Source organism: Spinacia oleracea, chromosome 6, assembly GCF_020520425.1.
Source record: "Spinacia oleracea cultivar Varoflay chromosome 6, BTI_SOV_V1, whole genome shotgun sequence".
In the NCBI taxonomy this organism is placed as follows: Eukaryota; Viridiplantae; Streptophyta; class Magnoliopsida; order Caryophyllales; family Amaranthaceae; genus Spinacia; species Spinacia oleracea.
Window position 1 is genome coordinate 114,413,743 of NC_079492.1, and position 21,490 is coordinate 114,435,232.

A 21,490-nucleotide genomic window follows, 5' to 3' on the forward strand; every position below is an offset into this window, starting at 1 on the left:
ACTGTAAATGCTCTATTGTTAAGAATAAGATAAAATAAAACAAAGAAGGAAATGAGGGGCTTGCACGTAAATGCACTATTGGGTGAATAGTAATCAAAGTATGAAGCTTTATAAGTGTTAGGATTATGGTAACATGTTCAATTAAGGTTGTCTCGTATGATTATTACTGTGTATTAAAAAATACGTGTACTAAAAAAGTCGTTTCAATTTTAAAAGAAATTTCAATGAACAATAAAAACGAGGGTTAAACTCATCACTCTCTTATCCTTTCTTTTAGTTTGTTATTGATATAAAGTACAAGTGTGTGCTACCTATGTTTTATTCATCTACAGAGTGTTAAAAAAACAAAATTTACATTCAACTTTGAAAACTCTAATCAAAACACATGGTCAACACTAACTATTTCTCATAAGTGTTAATAAGTTCCAAGTAAAGATAAGAAAGTAAAATAAAATAGTGGTTAAGAGGAAATAAGCATTGATCTATAATATCAATAACAAAATACTCGGTACGATTATTTGTTCTAGGGTGATCGACAAGTTAACCATCACAAGTCGGTTTTTCAATACGTTAAAGAGAACCAAAGCATCACTACAACACTAAAACATTTGTAAGATTGTCCTCTCCCTACTCACAAGTCCCAATATTTAGGCGGATATGAAAAGCTAATTTCATGCTTGGAAATCTTATTTCTCACACAAGTCTATTTGACTTGTGGATGTTGATAGGTATTATAAATTATAGGGATACTAGAATTCCGGTGTTGTGAACATGGTAGAATTCCGGTGTTGTGAACATGGTAGAATTCCGGTGCTGGAAATACAGGAGTTGCAGACTGCATTCCACCACATTTTGAGCAATCAAGATTCACCAATCAATCCAAGTACAAAGTACATTTCAAGACAATCAAGGCCACTGAAAACCAATTTGGTTTCCTTCTTTCATCCTGCACTTAAAACATTGTGATTTGCTGGAAAAATGAGATCAGAAATGACCATGAATTCATGTACAGCAATCATTTTCTAGATCAATATAAATCCAAAAAAATCAGATAAATTATTCCGGCCTAACCAGAAACAAAAGGGGGGAAACCTGCCTCAATACTTTACGTTTAATTGAATCCCCTAATTAAGAAAGCAGCTAAATAGAAACAGTTGAAAATTGCTGCTTGACACAGTTCTGATTTCTGGGTCTACATAATCATATCAGAAATACAGCCGTGGACAAAAGAATCATGTACATTAACGAAGGTACTCGGAGCAAACTTCCATATGAAGTCCGGAGTTGAACAAAAAATCTACAATTATCTACAGATGGATCAACAGTAGTAACCAAGCCTAACCCTCCAAAGTCGCAGCTATCAGGGCTTTGATCATGTTGCTGATAATAGCTATTAAAAGCATAAGATATGTTTCCAGGCGAAGTAAGATTGTAACATGATCCCCCAGGGGACAGAGCACTGCAATCTCCAGTGGAACATACATCTAAGGCACTTGCAGAGGCATTGCTAAAATCTTTGTTGTCATTTACAACACACCATTTGGCAGAGAGATACTCCACATTTTGTGAATTTACGAGGCTTCTTGAGCCTTGGCCGAGATCAACGTGGTATTTGGCTTGTCCGTCAAAAGTGAAAACTCCCCAATGTCTCTCGAAACTACCATCAACAATGCTTTTTTGGTCCTCGTCTAACAGACCGAGAATGTATGCTTCTTTTGGTGGTTTGTGGGGCCTCAATGGAGTCCCTGACTTCTCATGAAGATGGGTTAACAAACCTTTCATGAATGTTTCAGCGGTGGAGGAATTGGCATTAATAGCTCCATCTGTAGGCCATCCGATCTGGTCAATGATGATATCCATTTCGGGAAAGCCAGCACCTGATAAGGCAGTTACCAAAGTATCATAGCTCAAGTCAAAGCTGTTGCCATAGTGTTTTTTACCATCTTTTCGAGGGTGGGAAGTTTCTTTAAACAGAGAGAAATGAAGGGAGATATTTTTATTCTGTTGGAGAAGGTGAAAGGGAGATACACTTGACATAAATGGTGAGTTATGTTTAGAGAGAAATGCAAGCAGCTCAACCATGGTCTTGTTAAGATCAGACCTGAAGTGCCCCTTTGAAGGCAGTCCAGATTCTGATTGAAAGGCATCATAACTAGATGGAACAACCACCTTTACCTGGTCAATGCCTGCTCTTGTTAGGGCTGCTTGAATGTTTATGGCAGCTCCTACAACAAACGGAATATACTTCCCACCATAAGCTTGCAAAAATGGATTGTCCCCAACAGCAATGTACCTGTCAGTGGCCAGTCAGTAAGAACAGCAGGAAGTTCACAATCAAGAAGCTTGGTAAAATCATCACTGACATAAAAGAAGAAACATCAATAAAATGGAAATAAACCCCCGAGGTTAGCTTACGTTTGCTCTGCTTGACAGGGCAAGGCTCATCCAGACCGTTCTCCCGGTTCAATACTCGGAACAACACTTTAGTTTACTAATTCCAATTCTGCTAAACACTTGGTGAGCTTGTTGGGTCGATTTGATCTTGTGCCAACTAAACCAGAAAAATTAAAAGGGATGCAGACCTAAAATTTTGAGACATCCTAGTGGTATTAGTATTCACTTTTCTCTCTAAAGTTTAAATTGGACACTAAAAAAATTATGTTTATCGATAACATTAATTTGTAAAGCCTGAAACAGCTTCCTCCTAGTAAAGCAGTTCAGTACATCGCAATACCCACAGTAATTTATTTCTCAAGGTTAAGAATGAATTCATCTTAGAAGCAAACATTACGTGAACCATATCGATATATCGTTACTTCAAGGCCTCTAACCATGCTCTTGAGTCCCACCTAAGGTGCGCTAAGGGTTTGAACATCACGGTTCACGACTTCACGACTTCACGAGTGCTCTATGTGGCACCACTAATGCAAGTGCAAATCTATCGAACCAAAATTGTACTTGATTCAAATTCCATCACTCCGTCACACATGAACAACTCACTCAATCACAACAGGGTTGGAGGCATTAGCTGTGATTGAAGGAACATGCACAGAACAAGTAAAGACATTTCTTAAATCAAAATGGACTTTGCAGAACAACACTACCTATGTGCCGTAGATCATGTTTGAAATGGAGGAGAAGCAAGGACGAAATAATAGCTCACCGAACAAAGCCAGGGTGAGGCTTCATCCTAAGACCAACGACATTAGGAGCCTAGGAGGAGCAACCCATTTGAGTTTATAAAGTGAAGCAAATCAGCTTCATCTCTCAGTGAGGAACAACATACCCACACTTGTACCTATTAAGAAACCCCATCTCAAACTGGATTGGAAATTTGGAACGTACCACATTACTTTGTAAATCGTAACTACGAGTAAACGAGTACGGAGTGTTACTAATTAATTGTTCATCTGACAAATTCAGTGGAATGGAATGCCATCTAACAGAGTACTGGTCACTCACTGACTCAGTCACAAAGTTGGTCACAACATGACCTCAAACAACATACTTCGTATTAAACTAACTCCAAAAAGTAGCAATATTGCATCATTTTCATCCCATTTTTTTGCCACTTATAAGCTCATCTTCCACCAAAATTGAATCTTTCCACAAAATCCACATGTTACACAGATAATTCTAAGCAAAACAACAACAAAAGTCCAACTAAAGAGCAGAACATTCACAACGCACAAATTACATAAATCAGCCATGAAATAACAAAACCCTCATTAGAAAATCCAATTTTCACATCAAATTCAGCACAACAAAAAGAAAAACCCAAGAAAAGGTGATAAAAAAAAAAGAGGACATACTGAATTCGGACTTTCGGGGAAGAATCGGAGAGAAAGCGAGTAAGATTATCATGAACCCAACTCTGAGCAACCTTGAAAGAAGAGTTCAACCTGGGTAGCATAGAATTAGGGATACCCAAAATGACCTCGATTTTGGAGCCTTGAAGAGCTTGAAGAACAGAAGGGTCGGCTTCAAAGAGCCTAACTCTGGTGACATTGTTGGATTTGAGAAGTTGCACAACTTTGGGAGGTGGAAGTGGGTGTGATGCGTTTCTTCCCCAGTTCACTCCAACGGCTTCCACTTTCACAGCAAACCTACTAAAAATGGAAAGTGTTATTAGTAGCAGGGTTGCCACAAAACCCAGGTGGCGGTGCTGCTGAAGTTGAGCCATGGGAATAGGAGGAAGAAAGTGGATTTTTTTTTTACTTAATCATTGATGAATTCATTCATTCTGGCTTGTATTTTTATTGGATTTTTTTGTCATTTAACACCTTAAAAAAAATTAGTTTTTGTAATTAAACACCTTACTTATTTTTAATTATATTTAAACACCTTAAAAATCTAAAAATTTATAAATCAACACCGCTTAACGATTTCCATAAGAAAAAAACATTGATTTTTCATCATGCTATAACTTCCAAAGCACAATTTAATGGTAGAAGGAGTTGTTTACCACCATATCATGCCTTGAGAACTTTAGCATAGTTAAAAATAAGGTGTTGATTTCTAAATTTTTTTGTTTTTTAAGGTGTTTAAAAACAATAAAAAATAAGTAAGGTGTTAAATTACAAAAACCAATTTTTTTAAGGTGTTAACTGACAAAAAATCCTTTTTTATTTGATGAATGAATGGATTGTGGTTATTTTTTTGTGTGTGATTATTTTAATGCACAAGGCTAAGGTGGGACTTTGGTCGGATTGGTTTTGAATTTTATTAGTCACGCGGATTCACACCAGATAGTAGTACTATCATAGTACCTAAAGACTTACAAAATGTATTCTATATTGTTTTTTCTCATTTGTTCAGTTTTTGCTCATTTTTACGACTTTCCAAATGAATGACGATAATCTGGTATTGGATGGTGTAATAATCTGGCATTGGATGGTGTTCGGGCCAGAGTGGTAGCAGATCAAAGCCGTTCGAGTTATAAAAGGATAAACATGTGATAGGTCAAAATCGGACGCGCTGGGCACAAAGGTCATGAATCAATATTGGGCAAGAAAACAAATGATCAAGGAAATACGAGAAAAGAGAGTGTAGCTGGTTAACATGTTTTCAAATTGCATATGAAATCATAGCAAAATGCCTTAAATTTGTTGTTTAGATAGCCTTTGTAAAAAAAAAAAAAAATCACACAAAAATAAGTTTCTTCTGTTAAGTTCCTTTCATATAAAATCAGGGGGCCAAACAGGTATATTACTTGAGTCACCACTCACCAATAAGCTGGGATCACTACTATGGAGCTACAACTACCTATTCAAATGACAGCCTCACCGTCAGCAACAAAATGACTAGATTTCACAGGAATGGCTACACTAACATCACAAAAAAAAATCCAACTAAATAGCTAATTCAACTCAGTAAATTGCATATAAAATCAAAGCAAAAAATTTGTGCATCAGCAACAAAATGGGTTCAATAATCATTGGCTAACATGGTCCTATGCAAAAACTGGAACGAGTCATTTCCAAACTGAGATTAATCAGTACCAGCCTTCTCTGTAAGTCTCTTGCGTGCCTCCTCGATGATGGTGAGCTTGATTCCCTTACCCTTGGGAAGAGACACCCAGGGTTTTGTACCTTTACCGATGATGAAGACATTTCCCATACGGGTGGCAAACTCATGACCTTGTGAATCTTGAATGTGGATGGTCTCAAAGCTTCCCTTATGCTTTTCCCTGTTCTTGATGACTCCAACACGCCCTCTGTTTCTTCCACCAGTGACCATAACTACATTTCCAACATCAAACTTGACGAAGTCAACAATCTTGTTCTCTTCTAAATCAAGCTTGATAGTGTCATTAGCCTTGATGAGAGGGTCTGGATAGCGGATGGTCCTCCCATCATAGGTGTTCAGGTAGGGAATTCCTTTGCTGCCAAACTGCACATTACGGACCTTGCAGAGCTTGAACTGCCAGGAAATCTTATATTAGCACAATACCCCTAGAGAAACATGTAATTTTCAAGGGTGACAAAAACACAAACCTTGGCTTCCTCATCCCTGAGTGAGTGGAGTCTGAATCGACCCTTGGCATCATATAGAAGACGGAAGTTCTCACTTGTCTTGGGGATTGATATGACATCTGGAACAATACAACAGGTAATTTAGTTATAATACGTGGGAAATATGCCATCATCTGCCTCAAAAAATCCAGGTTCCAACCAACAAGTGATTATTTTCATCTACAACAAAACAACACGGGTATAATGCCCATGTGAATCTCCCACAACAACATGCAGGCACCACAAACAGATAGCATTAAACAAAAGTAAGGTGCATACCCATGAAACCAGCTGGGTAGGTCTTGTCAGTTCTGACCTTTCCGTCAACCAGAACATGACGTTGCATCAAAATAGCAATGACTTCACGGTAAACCAAAGCATACTTCAACCTGTTTCGCAGAATCAGGATCAGGGGTAAACACTCCCTAGACTTGTGAGGTCCAGAAGAGGGTTTGGGAGCCTATACAGTAACAAACACAAGGCATCAGGCAAAGATCTAAGGAGGCATAGAATAAAAAACCGCACCAAGGCACATGCTTTGCAGAAATCAACAACATAAAACATACAAATGCTCCTCCCAGTTTGTCAAGCATCCAATGCTTGGGGGCATTGAGCCTCTTCATGTGTTTCTTCAAACCTCTCGTCTGTTGGAAAGGAAAAAAACATATATTAGCAGCTGTTCACTCAATCTGCATTCTTTCCCACATTATCAATAATCAAAAATTCAAAATCATACACTAGATAGCACTTATTTTTAAACACCATTAAAGATAACAACATATTAGCTAAATATAATCATCTTCTTCTTTCTTCCCTCATTCCATGAAGTTGAGCTTTACAGTCTCATGGGCAATACATTCAGCTTGCGTCTACAAGGTAGCTAAGGATCAACGTCATATACTCCATAATCAAGCGAGGGCTCCACAATCAAAACACGATTAAAAGTGACGCCATTGCTTCAGTAAATTAACTTTCACTTCTCTCTTATCAATTTATGCTATACAGTTTCATTGCCAGTGGATAAAAGTTGCATCTACAACAGAACAAGGGATCTTCTCCGTAACAATGAGACCCTAGTTTACAACATATGACTTAAATTAACTATTTTTAAGAAAAACAGCAATGCGACACTACAAATTGGAAGATAACTCTCTAAACACCTATTGCAATTAAACAAATTTACAAATTCCACAATCGAATTGGATATTAACATAAAATCTTGAATAGAAGCTCGATTTGACAAACAAAATGCGAAATACACATCGTAAATTAACAAACCAAACCAGTTAATTTAAACCAAAAACCCTAGATTCTGAAATGAGAATACGATTCTATATATAATACAGATATCTGCAGAATGATGGAAAAAGAAGAGAGGAGATAGAAGAGTACCATGTTGGAATATTGGAGTGTTGATCTGGTGCTTCTGTGTCCGCCGCCGGTGGTGCCCTTCTTCAAAATGTAAGAGCTTTAAAAGGGTCCAACTGCTTGGCAAAAACCCTAAACAACTACTTATATTTCTCACCGAGGAACTGAGAATGAGATAATCGAGGAACGGCGTCGTTAAAGAGTATTAATAGATCTGGTAAAACTGACCCGGTCCAGAAAACCGATCCAAATGATCCGATCCATTGCCCAATTTTGAATCGAAATCTAAATTTACCCGAACCAAAATCGAAACTGATCCGAAGTCGATTTAACCCGAAATGAACCAATACCTGAATAGAACACCCGAATCGATCTTCATCCGAAATCGAAGTAACCTAATCGAAAATAGCTGTAAATTTTGAATCAACCCGCATCAAATCCGAACCGAAGATCCGAAACCAATCCAAACCGAAGAACAACTCAAATTTATCAATAGTTCAAACTAAATAACACAAGTTTTTTTAACTTTTATTATATACTAGTTGTTGGACCGTGCGCTAGCCCACGGTCCCCCAAGATGTGATAATTTATTACGTGAAAAAGTTTGCACAATATATAAGGATATTGTGTGAGAATGTGGGATATCGCTACTTTGTACAAGTTGGTGTAGTTTCCCTTACTCTTTTCTTTCCTTTGGTCTTGGTGTTTTGTTTCTTCATAAATGAGAACAAAAAAGGTTAAAGTTCATACGATCAAAACATGCAAGCCACCTAACAACAAGTTTGTTATAAGGTGAAAATCATGGGGGCGTCCCCTTCTATGCAACACGCTACACCTCTTAAGCCCGGTTGTAGTGAAAAATGTGCAAGGGTTGGTAGGTCGTCGCACAGAAGCGGCCCCTGCAATTGGGGGTGGTCTCAAATATGTAAGGGTGCGCTGCACTTCCTATGGGGTGTAGTGAAAAATATGCAAGGGTTGATAGGCCGTCGACCGAACGACGCGCCGCCCGATGGGGGTGTTAACTATCGAATGTTTCGTGGTAAGGATAGGGGTAAGAGTAAGGCCGGGTAGTAGGATGCGTCTTGGGAACTTGGAACATTGGCTCTTTGACAGGAAATCAGTCGAATAAGTAGAGGTTATGAGAAGGAGGAGAAGTAACATATTATGTTTACAGGAGACCAAGTGGGTTGGATACAAGGCAAGAGAAATAGCTCCATGGGGTTATAAGTTATGGTATTCGGAAAAAGTTAGGGGTAGGAATGGGGTCGGTATCCTTATTGACCGAGAATATATTGATGATGTAGTGGACGTGTCTCGAAAGAGTGGTCGAATGATGAGTATTAAGCTTGTAATAGGGGATGAAGTTGTAACTACTGTTAGTGCCTATGCACCACAAGAAGGACTAGATACTTCCACTAGACAATAATTTTGGGAGAATTTGGAGGAAGTGGTGCAACGCGTCCTTAGAAGTGAGAAACTGATCATTGGTGGGGATCAAAACATACATGTAGACTCGAGTCGCGATGGATTTGAAAGCATTCATGGTGCACTACTACAAAAATAAGAATATAGAGCTGTTAAAATTAATATACTTTATAAAGCGCCTTAGAGGCGATCTTCTTCTCAACGCTTTATAAAGTTTATAAAGCGGTTGAAAGAGGCGCTTTGTATGTCTTATAATATATGATAGTGGTTTGAGAAAGGCGTTCTATATACCCTTCCTAAAATCAATAAATAGAGAAGGAATATAAAGCGCTTATCATATGTAACTGTTACATAAACATTGAAATATGTAACGTACGATTGCTGTAGATAGGCGCGTTATATGCTACCCCGTTTCAATTAGCATATAGAGCGCCTGTTATAGGCAACCGTCCTCTATTCCCTACTTTTTTAAAAAATGTTAAAAAGTTACGATAATTGCCACATCGCCACCTTTCTTGAGATACTATCCTCATACACCAAAAATAAATAGATATAATCGATCATATCCACTCAATCTACCAAAAGACAACACATATTCATTGTTTCTGCGAAGAAAATGCTAAGTGTGAAAATAGGGGAAGCCTCTTCAACCAGGCTGTCGTTTTCCTCCAATCGGTTGTGGGTTGTCCTACAAAAACGGCAAACGTAAACTGGCTCGGGGGGGTTACCGAGAAAACCCTCTCCGACGCTCAAGTCAGTTCTTGTAGAGAGAGAAAGTAGTGAGAGAGTCAGTGTGGGAATAATTGCATACCTGAGTAATGATTAGGTGAAGCATATTTATAGTAATGCAGGATGGCATTATTAGTAAATATAGGCAAGTGTAGGGGTATGGAATCTTGGGCCTGTAGGGGGCTGAGATATGGGCCCCTAACTTCTGGTCTGAGCCCATCAAGAGGTTTGTGTTTGAGGGTATTTTCAGTAATTTCCCCTGAAAGGGTATCTTGGTAATTTATGTAGAAAGTGGGTCCCACAGGGGGGCCTGAACATATATATATATATATATATATATATATATATATATATATATATATATATATATATATATATATATATATATATATATATATAAAACTCAAACTTAAATCCTTGCATTCAATAACAAAATCCTATCATTCATTGACAAAATGATCAATATAAGGTACAACCAAAAGAAAATCAAAAACCTTTCTAATGTCAAAAAAAAAGAAAATAAAAAAATAGTTTGTTAACCAACATCATCCGTTGAGCTAGCCCGACTCACATACATAGATCATCATCTTCATCGTTATTTGGCCGGTGATATTCGGTAACACATGTGATCCACATATCCCTTAGCTCGTCAAACAATTTTTGAGAATACGTGGTATGAGCTTTGTTAAAATACTACAAGACAGGGTAAAATATAAGTTAATATAAAATATTAGTAATAATTTAGAAGCTAATTGTATAATGTGAAGTTTAGAAGCTACTCAAATTGTTCTTAACATAAATTATTACTACTCCATATTAACTTGTTGCAAGCTATTCAAACTGTACGGGGTGTCCTACCGGCACCACCTGGTACCGGCAGAACTCCCCGTAGGTAAACTTAACCTGCAGGTAACCTGGTCATCTTAGGTAAATATCCTCTACCGGCATTTTTGCAAGACAGCCTACCGGCATTATCATGAAGACAACCAACCAAGGGTCACTATCAACAAGTCGCTATCTAACCACAAGGGACCTACCAGATCGTACCCTTGGATTGGTCTATATAAGGAGCACCTCATTTATTGCTATGGGGTACACAAACACTTAAACACACTTCTTTCCTACTCCCTAATCATCTCTTAATCTCTCAGTAATCTTACTTAAGCATCGGAGGGGGGATCCTCGAACCACCCCCGAGGCTAGTTAATCCATTCTGTTGTGCAGATATCAACCGGCAATCTCGACAGGAATCCAGTATCCCACAGTCAGCTGTTCTCATTCCACACCCGGAACAATTGGCGCTAGAAGGAGGGGACCTTATCCCTTGAAACGGTAGAACAGTCAGCATGGATTTCTCACAGAAAGACGGTAAAAAATCAAAGAAAAGTCAAGAAAAAGCAACAACCCCACAACCGGCGACAACCTCCAAGTTTCAACCCTCACTTCTAAACCCCGTCCATCCGTCACAAGCACAATCAGTTATCAGCCCAATAACAAAAAACACCTCGATACCGGCACAAAGGGAATTCACAGTGGAGGATGATGATGAGTTAGAAATAGAAAGCCCTGCCAGAGAGCAACCGAAAACTCCGCTGGAGCAGACGCTGCAGGAGCGCCTGTCTCCCCTGTCGGAAGTATTCACGGGAGAGCAATTGAAAACACTGTCAGCGGTGATGGCCGCTTTGTCAGAGCTACCAGCTTCGCAGCAGCCAGGGTCAGCCGGCAGTCTAAGAAAGACCAGGTCGGCGGTTCCCCAGTTACCTGTTAGGGATCTCCTAACCGCCCTGAATCAAGAAAACACCCCAGAAAAAAGAAAGCGCTCGGATCCGGCGGACACAGAATGGCCTGAAACAGAGCAAGTCCCCGCCGCGGAATATGAACGAAGAGCGCCGGTTCTACAGATAGCTAGATGGCAGACAATCCAGCCAAAGGATTCTCCCCTGTGCCGAGAAATCCTAGAAGAAAGGATGGAAAGGATAAAAATCCCGACAGGAAGATACGATGGGACGACAGATCCGGAGGATCACTGCACCACATTCGAACAGCACATGATGCTGTACACTGATTCTGATGCCATGTGGTGCAAAGTATTCCCATCCACACTCCTAGGAGTGGCAGCGAGCTGGTATAAGGGCATAGAGGCACACTCCATATACAGTTTCCGACAGCTGCAGGCGTCGTTTTTGTCACGATTTGTGAGCAAACAGAAGAGAAAGAAATCATCGGGAGAGTTGATGTCGTTCGCTCAAAGAGATAGAGAGCCGTTAAGGGATTATCTCACTCGCTTTAACAACGAGTCAATCACTATTCCCAATTTGCAGCAGGAGGTTGCTGTTCTGGCTCTTATGAGGGGAATGCAAGAGTGCGAATTCAAGAAATATCTCAGCCGGAAGTCATACACCAATCTGGGTGACGTCCTGCACAAGGCCAACGAGTACATCAGGGGGGATGAAATGATGAAGATCTCCAATGTGGTAGTGGCAACCGGCGGAAATGTCGGGTACAATCCAGGCTATAACCCACAGACGGGAAAAAGAGGAAACAATTTTCATCAGAACAATAATCAGCAAGGGGCAGGCCAGAGAAACCAGAATAACAGAAATGCCAATCCACAAGGGCAGAGAAGCCGGCAAGACAGAAGGGAGTCCAGAGGACTCTTTGATAACTACACTCCGCTGAACACACCGCGGACGGCAATTTATAACATAAACAACAAGATGGATGGCTGGAGAAGGCCGCCACCAATGCAGAGTAGGGAAAGGAATGTCAAGAAATTCTGTGACTTCCATAATGAGCACGGCCACCTAACAGAGGACTGCAGAGACCTCAAAGACAACATTGAGGATATGGTCAGAAAGGGGTATTTCTCACAGTATAGGGCAAGGCAGGGAAATGGTAACAACAACTCGGTGGGAGGAAACCCTACCAATTCATACCGGCCACAACAGCAAAATCAACAACAATACCCTAGAATCGAGCAACCATATCAGCCGCCTAGAATCGAGCAAAAACAGCCGGAAACCAGTGCCAGAGCAGAACAGAGGGATGGCGGGAAAAAACCACCCGTGTATGTAATTTCTGGCGGCCCAGTCCACGGAGGGACAATAAGCGGCGCCAGTAGAAGCTTGGAGGAACACAGGCACATGGTAAACTTTCATAACACAAGAGTGTGGCCTAACCCACCCAGCATACCAGTGATGACATTCTCGGAATCGGATTGCAGAGGCATCATTTTCCCGCATGATGACCCACTAGTTCTTACAATTGATATAGCAAATGCCGATGTGAACAGAGTACTGGTAGACGGCGGCAGCTCAGCAAACATCATCTTCTGGGAAGCTTTCAAACAATTGCACATACCAGAGGACGAACTTCAAAGGGTAAACTACCCAGTAATCGGTTTCTCAGGATCTACAGTGTACCCAGAGGGTAGTATAAGGCTGCCGGTGAAAATCGGAGAAGGATCCGAAATGCGAGATCTCATGGTGGATTTCCTAATCATTAAAGTGCCAGCGGTCTACAATGTGATCATCGGTCGCCCATTCATACATGACGTGCAGGCGGTAGTCTCCACCTATCACTTGACAATGATATATATGTCGAACCTGGAAAGGCCGGCAAAGATAAGGGGAAGTCAGTTGGCGGCAAGGTCCTGTTACTTGACTGCTTTGAGAACACCGGGAAGAATGGTCCCAGAAGTGAACTTGACTACTGAGCCGGCAAGGCAAGAGATACACTTGACTACTAAGCCGGCAAGACAAGAACAACTGTCAAAAAGGAAGAGCTGCACAAAAAGGGGTTGAACCGACCTAAACATGGAACACTTTGATGAAAGGCCGGTATCAACACCAAGACCAATGCCAGATGGTCTGACAGAAAATATCGAGCTGGAGGCTGGAAACATAGATAGAACAGTCGTGATCGGTACGGAAATGGGGAGTGACATGAAGGTCAACCTCATAAGCTTGCTGAGAGAGCACGCTGACATCTTCGCATTCTCGGCGGATGAGATGCCTGGTATCGATCCAGAGTACCGATTAAACGCCGACAGAAATGTTAGGCCTGTACGGCAGAAAAAACGTAATTTCTCCACGGAAAAAATGACAGCAATACAAGAAGAGGTGGATAAACTTCTGGCGGCAGGTTTCATTGAGCCATGTGACTACCCCGAATGGTTGGCAAACGTGGTAATGGTAAAAAAGTCAAGTGGGTCATGGAGAATGTGCGTAGATTTCACCAACCTTAACTGAGCATGTCCGAAAGATTTCTACCCCCTGCCACGGATTGATAGGCTGGTAGACTCCACTAGCGGTCACGCAATGCTCAGTTTCCTAGATGCTTTCTCAGGGTATCATCAGGTCAGCCTGCATAAATCAGACAGGAAGAAGGCGGCCTTTATCACAGATGCAGGAGTTTTCTGTTATAAGGCGATGCCGTTCGGGTTGAAGAATGCAGGGGCAACATATCAAAGGCTGGTTGACAAGGTGTTCGCCGACCAAAAAGGCAGAAACGTGGAGGTCTATGTAGATGACTCTATCGTAAAAAGCCGGAAGGAGGAGGATCATGTTAGCGACCTCCGAGAAACTTTTGAAACTTTGAGAAAATACAGGATGAAATTAAACCCAAAAAATGCGTCTTCGGAGTAAGGTCGGGAAAATTCCTGGGTTTCTTGGTCAGCGAGCGTGGCATAGACGCCAACCCTGAAAAAGTAGAAGCAATCATCAGTCTGCCGCAACCCAAGAGCGTAAAAGACATACAGCGGCTGACAGGAAAAATGGCCGCCTTAAACAGATTTGTGAGCAAGTCGGCAGATAAGCAAATGCCCTTCTTCACAACCCTGAGGCAAAACAAGAAGTTCAAATGGGGGCCGGCAGAGCAAGAGGCCTTTGAAGCTCTAAAAAGTCACTTAAAAAACCTGCCAACAATAGCAAGGGCAAAAGAAGGCGGCAAATTACAACTATACATATCGGCGTCGCCAAAGACTGTTGCAGCAGTACTGGTAGCCGAAGCAGAGAACAAAGGGCAGCAGCCGGTATATTTTGTGTGCCATGTGCTAAACGGCCCAGAAACAAGGTACACGTTGGTGGAAAAAATGGCATATGCAGTCCTCATCGCGGCTAGAAAGTTAAGACCATACTTTGATGCGCATACAATCGAAGTGCTAACAAACTTTCCTCTCGAAAAAGCCATCAGCAAGCTAGATACATCAGGCCGGTTGCTAAAATGGGCAATAGAGTTGTCCGAGTTTGACTTGGAATTCCGGCCAAGAACTGCAATCAAAGCCCAGGCATTGGCGGACTTCATAGTTGAAGCGTCATACCAAGAAGATGAAGTACAAGCTGAAGTATGGGATGTGTCAGTGGATGGTTCAGCTGCACAGACAGGCAGTGGGGCTAGAATAATCATGAAATCGCCAGCAGGAGACATTTTTGAGTATGCTATAAAGTTTACGTTCAACGCGTCAAATAACGAGGCAGAATACGAGGCAGCAATTGCCGGCATCCAAATGTGCCTCGCAGCAGATGCCAAAAGAGTAATACTGACAACAGACTCCCAGCTGGTAGCAAGTCAATTCAGCGGAGAATATGAGGCCAAAGAACCTTCGATGGTCAAATACCTGGAGAAGTTGAGGTCGGTGTCGGCTCAGCTAGAGAAATTCAGCATTAATCTGGTACCCCGAGCAGAGAACACACTGGCAGACGCCCTATCAAAGTTAGCAAGTTCAAATGTCGCCGACTTGAAAAGAACAGTCATGATGGAAGTCATGAATAAGCGAAGTACGGAGTCGGAGATAATACGGGTCATGGCCATCACAACCACCTCAGAATGGTACGATAATATCCAAACATACATACAGAGAGGAGCCCTACCAGCAGATTTTGCAGAGGCCAAAAAGACAAGAAGGGACTCGGTTTGGTACATCATCCTGTGGGGACGGTTGTACAAAAAGTCATTTAGCCTGCCATTCTTAAGGTGCCTGACAGCATTCGAGTCAGCAAGGCTGATCGAAGAGATGCACGAAGGAACATGTGGGAACCATGCCGGTGGAAAACCCCTTGCCATCATCTGTCAAAGGCAAGGCTATTACTGGCCAACAATGTTAGAAGATTGTCGAGCTTATGTAAAAAAGTGCGAGAAATGTCAAAAGTTTTCAGCTGTGATAAACTTGCCGGCCAATGATTTGATGCCCATTCTGAACCCAATCCCATTCGCACAATGGGGAATGGATATTGTTGGACCATTCCCAATGGCGGCTGGAGGGCGCAAGTTCTTGATAGTAGCAGTGGACTACTTCACCAAGTGGATAGAAGCAGAGCCGGTAGCAAAAATAACGGCAAACCAGGTGAAAAAATTCATATGGAAAAATATAATAACGAGATTCGGGCTGCCGCAGGCAATAGTTTTTGATCATGGATCACAGTTTGATTGTGCACCCATACAATGCTTCCTGGGATTATACAGAGTAAAGCTAGCTCACTCATCAGTATGTCACCCACAGAGCAATGGGCAAGCAGAGGCGGCGAATAAGCAAATCCTGGCTGCTCTGAAAAAGAAACTAGAAGACTGTAAAGGCAAATGGGCAGATCTTATGCCAGAAATTCTGTGGTGCAACAGAACTGCTATCAAGGAGGCTACCGGCGAGAGTCCGTTCAAATTGAGCTTCGGGTCTGAGGCTGTCATACCGGCAGAAATGGCTCTGCCAACCATGCGAATCCAGCACTACGATGAGGAGAGAAACGATCAGCTGCTGCGACACCAGTTGGATTTCATGCCAGAAATCCGCATGAAAGCAGAAGTAAGTTCGGCAGCATACAAAAGCAGAATGAGCAGAGCATACAACAAGAAAGTGAAGCATCGGCCTCTAGGAGTGGGAGACCTAGTACTGCGGAGAACGGCGGCAACAGGAAAAGGAAATGCTCAAGGAAAGCTGACAGCCAATTGGGAAGGACCATACCAGATATGGGAGGAAATAGTTCCTGGATCATACCGGTTAATGCAAATGGATGGTACCGCGCTCAAAAACTCCTGGAACGCCAGTACTCTGAGAAAGTACTATGTTTGAAAAACTATAATGATTACGTATGAGCAGACTGATTGCAATAGCAGTCTGCATTTTGCTGTTATGTATAATTAGGGCGGTCCTCAAATACGGCCAGTCCATAAATGAAGGAAGAAAAAAGCAAAAAACAAACGCGGCACAAATCAACACACAAAGGTAATGTATGGATTTGATCAGTAGCAGTAAAGAAAATAAATGCCGTCTGGGCACTTTACTGTGAAGCGTAGCAGTCCATAATAAAGTTGTTGTGATTAGTAACTTTGGAGAAAATAAATGCCGTTAAGGGGCACTCCATTGTGAAGCGTAGCATTCAACGAAGTGTATGGATGTGATCAGTAGCAGTAAAGAAAATAAATGCCGTCTGGGAACTTTACTGTGAAGCGTAGCAGTCCATAATAAAGTTGTTGTGATTAGTAACTTTGGAGAAAATAAATGCCGTTAAGGGGCACTCCATTGTGAAGCGTAGCATTCAACGAAGTGTATGGATGTGATCAGTAGCAGTAAAGAAAATAAATGCCGTCTGGGCACTTTACTGTGAAGCGTAGCAGTCCATAATAAAGTTGTTGTGATTAGTAACTTTGGAGAAAATAAATGCCGTTAAGGGGCACTCCATTGTGAAGCGTAGCATTCAACGAAGTGTATGGATGTGATCAGTAGCAGTAAAGAAAATAAATGCCGTTTGGGCACTTTACTGTGAAGCGTAGCAGTCCATAATAAAGTTGTTGTGATTAGTAACTTTGGAGAAAATAAATGCCGTTAAGGGGCACTCCATTGTGAAGCGTAGCATTCAACGAAGTGTATGGATGTGATCAGTAGCAGTAAAGAAAATAAATGCCGTTTGGGCACTTTACTGTGAAGCGTAGCAGTCCATAATAAAGTTGTTGTGATTAGTAACTTTGGAGAAAATAAATGCCGTTAAAGGGCACTCCATTGTGAAGCGTAGCATTCAACGAAGTGTATGGATGTGATCAGTAGCAGTAAAGAAAATAAATGTCGTTTGGGAACTTTACTGTGAAGCGTAGCAGTCCATAATAAAGTTGTTGTGATTAGTAACTTTGGAGAAAATAAATGCCGTTAAGGGGCACTCCACTGTGAAGCGTAGCATTCAACAAAGTGATATCAGTAGAAGGAACATTCATTTCGAAATATAACATTCAAACAAGCTGGCAAGATAGTAATACCGGCATAATCGGAAGTATCATACGCAAAAAGAAGGAAATATGAAATCGAAAAATAACTTGTCATAAATACATGGCCACAAAAGGGAGTACACGAAAAACCGACAGCCATCACCCAAAAAACTTGCGAAGTGATTAGCTGATAACAAGGCACAAAGGGATGCCGAATAAAACCAACACCGCCACAATAATACGATGTTATAAATTAAAATTACATCAACATTGAAGGGCCCTAACAGCATTTGCCAAAAAATCTAAAGCCAACCGCCAAAATAAAAATAAAAATCCTAACAAGTATGAGGCCGGCTGGGAAAAGAAGAAGATCCGCAAGAGGAGGAAGGTGATGACTGCCGAAACCGTCAAACGGCAGGCTCATCATCAGACCAATAAGCTGCTTCCGGAACATCCAAAGGAGGCAGGGTCCTCTGATTAGCATTGCAAATCACCGCCTCGGGTAGCTCCTGAGGCTCAAAGCCGGTTGCAACCTTGTACAGCTCTTTCTCCTCATAGCCATCTTCAAACTCTTGCCAGCCATCCTCGTCCAGCTTCTTCACATGGCAAACGACTCGATGTGCAGCACACCAACCGCCGCTATGGCGCAAAGTCAGAATGTCGTTAAACCAGTCAGACTGGAGAAGTTTATCAACGGCTTTCTTGGCGGCAGATTTCTTTACGCCCGGCAAGCTTGCATTAATACTTGCCAGCTGTTGATCCAAACCGTCTGCTCTCTCAGCCTCAGCCTGCAGCTTTGGCTCAATATCACTGAGCCGTTTATTAGCCGCCTCCAAATCAGAAGCCGCAGCATCCAACTTCTTCTTGCTGTCTTCCAGCAAAGACTCAGCATCCTCAGCCCGCTTCCTCAAATCGGCCATATCAATGTTATTCTGAGTCAGCTGCAGCTGGTTCCAGCGGTAAACGTAGTACAGGTCCATGCTGGACTGAACGGCCTGAAAATAAAACAAGGAAGGGAATCAAAATAGCCCTCAACCGGAAAAACATATTGCAAATAAAAAATATATGCGTATAATAAATGTATACACAAGATAACATACCTTGTAGAGGTCATTAAAGTGTTGAGCAGCAGGGGCATCAATCTGACCTTGTGGCCTGTCAGCAGGCGTAATCAAATCTTTAAAGGCACGGTAGCCTAAGTCGCCACCGTCCTTAGCTGAATCAGTAGCCACCGACTCCCCACACAACAGGTCAATGGTGGGATAAAACTGGTCGGTAGGTTCGCCGCCAGGAGTCTCGAACCATGGCTTCATTTGCGGTGGAATCTTGAAAGGAGTATCCTCGATCCAACCGCCGGTGCGGAGGGGTAGGTGATAATTCAGATGAGAATCCCCAGACTTGTTCTCGCTGCGACTGGCGGGAGGCATACTAGAATTACCACCGGTAACAGCAGCAGAAGTAGCTTGCCGGTGGAAGTCCTCAATAAAACCGCCGACAGGACCCTCGTCCAAAATCTCAATAGACGCTGGTGGAGACGGCTGCGCCTGAAGGGCGGTTTCAGTAGTTTTCTTGGCAGCAGACTCCAAGACCGGCTCATTTGCCTCGTGATCGGCGTAAGCATCATCCTCACCAGTGCCCCTTGCCCTCTTAGTCGGATTAGACCGACTGGAATTAAGAGACGACCTTTTCCGGCGGGTTCCACCTCGGCCTGTGGGATTGGACTGCATTGTGGATGAAGGCGGAGCTTGAGAAGCAACGACAGAGGAGGATTTGGATTTGCAGGCGGCACTCACACGATTCTTTGCAACAGTGGTAGTAGAGCGACGAGAGGAAGCTCGGGTCGAATACGTTGCTATTGTGTCGTATTTAGCTTTAGGTTGAGGAGGCTGCGTGCACACAGGTCTCCAATTCTCGTCAAAACCAAGAAGGTCCCTATCCAAGGTTTTCGTACCTGAAAAAGACGACAAAGGAATTAATACCGGAAAGACACTTGTACAAAATAAAAAAATTGATTATTTTCAGGCGGGCAAATCAACTAATGATGTGTTTACCAAAGCAATGAGTATTGCATAAACCGACAGCAGACAACGGTTGGCTACCCAAAATATAATAGGCATTAGGAAGCCAATTTCTATTTACAGTCTGCTTCTTGCTGAGGCCGACATCAAGAATGTCGCACTCTAAATAATCAAATGCTTTTCTCTCCCGGCGGCCCAAACCACGCTGGTTATACTGCTCCATTCGAGGCCTAGGTCTGGTAAAAGTCCGCCGAAGAAGAAAAGTGTCGGGAACTTGAACAAAATAAAAACGATCCTGCCAGTCTTTACAACTCGACAGCGGCGGATGCACAGTCTTCCTTTTTGTTGCACTATAGGCCGACATCCACCCCGTCTCACCGTCCTTCTTTAGCCACAGCAATCGCTTGAATAAATTTAATGTCAGCGGCCATTGCTTAAAAAGACACAGCCAGACGAAAGAAATAACGGTTCTGATAGTAGTAGGTGTAACCTGGGCCAAACAAACATTCCAGGCGCGAAATATCTTCTCAACGAAAGGATGCAAAGGAAAGCGAAGCCCAAAATCAAAATGCTTCGCATAAACAGCAATATGGCCGGGAGGGCAATCAAAAATTGTAGCACCTTCAGCCGGCACTACCAATTTATATTCAGCAGGTAAGCCAAGAAAAACCCCCCCATGTACTACATGATTCTTCTTAATAATCAAATCGCGCCATGTCGTCAAAATCTTTGTCGTGCGAGGAAGAGTCTCTAAAGGGGGAAGCTCTTCTTTCCTGTGAACGTCCGTGGAGTCGTCGGTAAAATAAGGCTGCTCCTTACCCTCATCCGCGAGAACTTCGGCCACTATAATATCGGCAGGGTCATCATCATCTGAGCCAACACCCTCATCGTTGATTTCCATACCGTCTCCACCAGACACGCCGGCTTGATCGCCACCACCACCCTTACCGGCGGAATCCTCAAAAATGGAATCACCATCAGAATATTCCCCAATAGCAATACCAACGTCGTCAGTAGCAGGCTCTTTACCAGGGCGGCGACCGCTAGTGCTAGCTGGTTGTTCTGGTGCCATCCTATCAGCCTGACCAAAAGAAACACCGAGGTTGCCAGTATTAGTTCCATACTGTCCATGGCCACTACCGGCGGAATCCAAAAATTCGCGATAAGAGCGAATGTGATACCGCACTGAAATAGGGGAGACATCTAAAGCGGCCTCGGTAGCCGGAGTAGGGCGTTCTTTAGATCGCGTTTCCCTTATCATTCGAGACCGCAGTTGATGTAGGGCAAAGCAACGCTCTCTCTCAGCCTGACTCAAACCCTCGTCATACACCTCACGAATGGCGGTTCGTCTTAAATTAGATTGAAAGTACGGCTCCTCCCGGGCCCAACTACAATTACTCTCTCGAGGAACACTCCAACCAGAAAACCCAGAAGGTTGAGAAGAAGGATTGTCCCCGCCCAAAGTTTTGGTCATTTTCGAGGCGGCGGGTAGTAAAAAGTAAAACACAACAAAGAAAAGCAAAAGCTAAGTAATCAAAGAGGAGCAGAAAAGAGGGGGGGGGATACCTACGAATTTTCTGAAGTTTGAAATACAATGAACCACGTCAAAGAGAAACACAGAAAAAACCTACAAAAAACACAGAAACAAAGAAAAATCAACCACAAGGATAAGAGAGGGGAAGGAAAACCCAGAATTCAGCAACGAAAGGAAAAGAGGCCAAGAACCTTAGCAAGTACAAATCACCA

The 21,490-nt window shown here is 42.3% G+C and overlaps 3 protein-coding genes across 3 annotated transcripts; 1 reads left to right on the plus strand and 2 right to left on the minus strand.

Annotated features, from left to right (window-relative positions):
• Nucleotides 1-1,007: 1,007 nt before the first annotated feature.
• Nucleotides 1,008-4,267, minus strand: LOC110800081 (glucan endo-1,3-beta-glucosidase 9). The gene is made up of 2 exons (XM_022005367.2): nucleotides 3,813-4,267; nucleotides 1,008-2,293 (listed from the first exon to the last, which is right to left on the minus strand). The coding sequence occupies exons 1-2, from the start codon at nucleotides 4,181-4,183 to the stop codon at nucleotides 1,201-1,203; spliced, it is 1,464 nt and encodes a 487-aa protein (XP_021861059.1). The 5' UTR covers nucleotides 4,184-4,267; the 3' UTR covers nucleotides 1,008-1,200.
• Nucleotides 4,268-5,288: 1,021 nt separating this feature from the next.
• LOC110800077 (40S ribosomal protein S4-like) lies at nucleotides 5,289-7,565 on the minus strand. Its single transcript, XM_022005361.2, has 5 exons — nucleotides 7,407-7,565; nucleotides 6,581-6,658; nucleotides 6,294-6,474; nucleotides 5,997-6,094; nucleotides 5,289-5,922 (listed from the first exon to the last, which is right to left on the minus strand). The coding sequence occupies exons 1-5, from the start codon at nucleotides 7,407-7,409 to the stop codon at nucleotides 5,491-5,493; spliced, it is 792 nt and encodes a 263-aa protein (XP_021861053.1). The 5' UTR covers nucleotides 7,410-7,565; the 3' UTR covers nucleotides 5,289-5,490.
• A 6,745-nt stretch (nucleotides 7,566-14,310) lies between these two features.
• Nucleotides 14,311-16,599, plus strand: LOC110800078 (uncharacterized). Its single transcript, XM_022005362.2, has one exon. The coding sequence runs from the start codon at nucleotides 14,311-14,313 to the stop codon at nucleotides 16,597-16,599; it is 2,289 nt and encodes a 762-aa protein (XP_021861054.2).
• The last annotated feature ends 4,891 nt before the right edge of the window (nucleotides 16,600-21,490 follow it).

Coding starts and splice junctions, on each gene's coding strand:
- LOC110800081 (XM_022005367.2), bottom strand. CDS start 4,183: ATGGCTCAACTTCAGCAGCACCGCCACCTGGGTTTTGTGGCAACCCTG. Junction 2,294..3,812: donor TCCCCGAAAGTCCGAATTCA/GTATGTCCTCTT, acceptor GGCCACTGACAG/GTACATTGCTGTTGGGGACA.
- LOC110800077 (XM_022005361.2), bottom strand. Junction 6,475..6,580: donor ACAAACTGGGAGGAGCATTT/GTATGTTTTATG, acceptor GTTACTGTATAG/GCTCCCAAACCCTCTTCTGG. Junction 6,095..6,293: donor CTACCCAGCTGGTTTCATGG/GTATGCACCTTA, acceptor GTATTGTTCCAG/ATGTCATATCAATCCCCAAG.
- LOC110800078 (XM_022005362.2), top strand. CDS start 14,311: ATGGCCGCCTTAAACAGATTTGTGAGCAAGTCGGCAGATAAGCAAATG.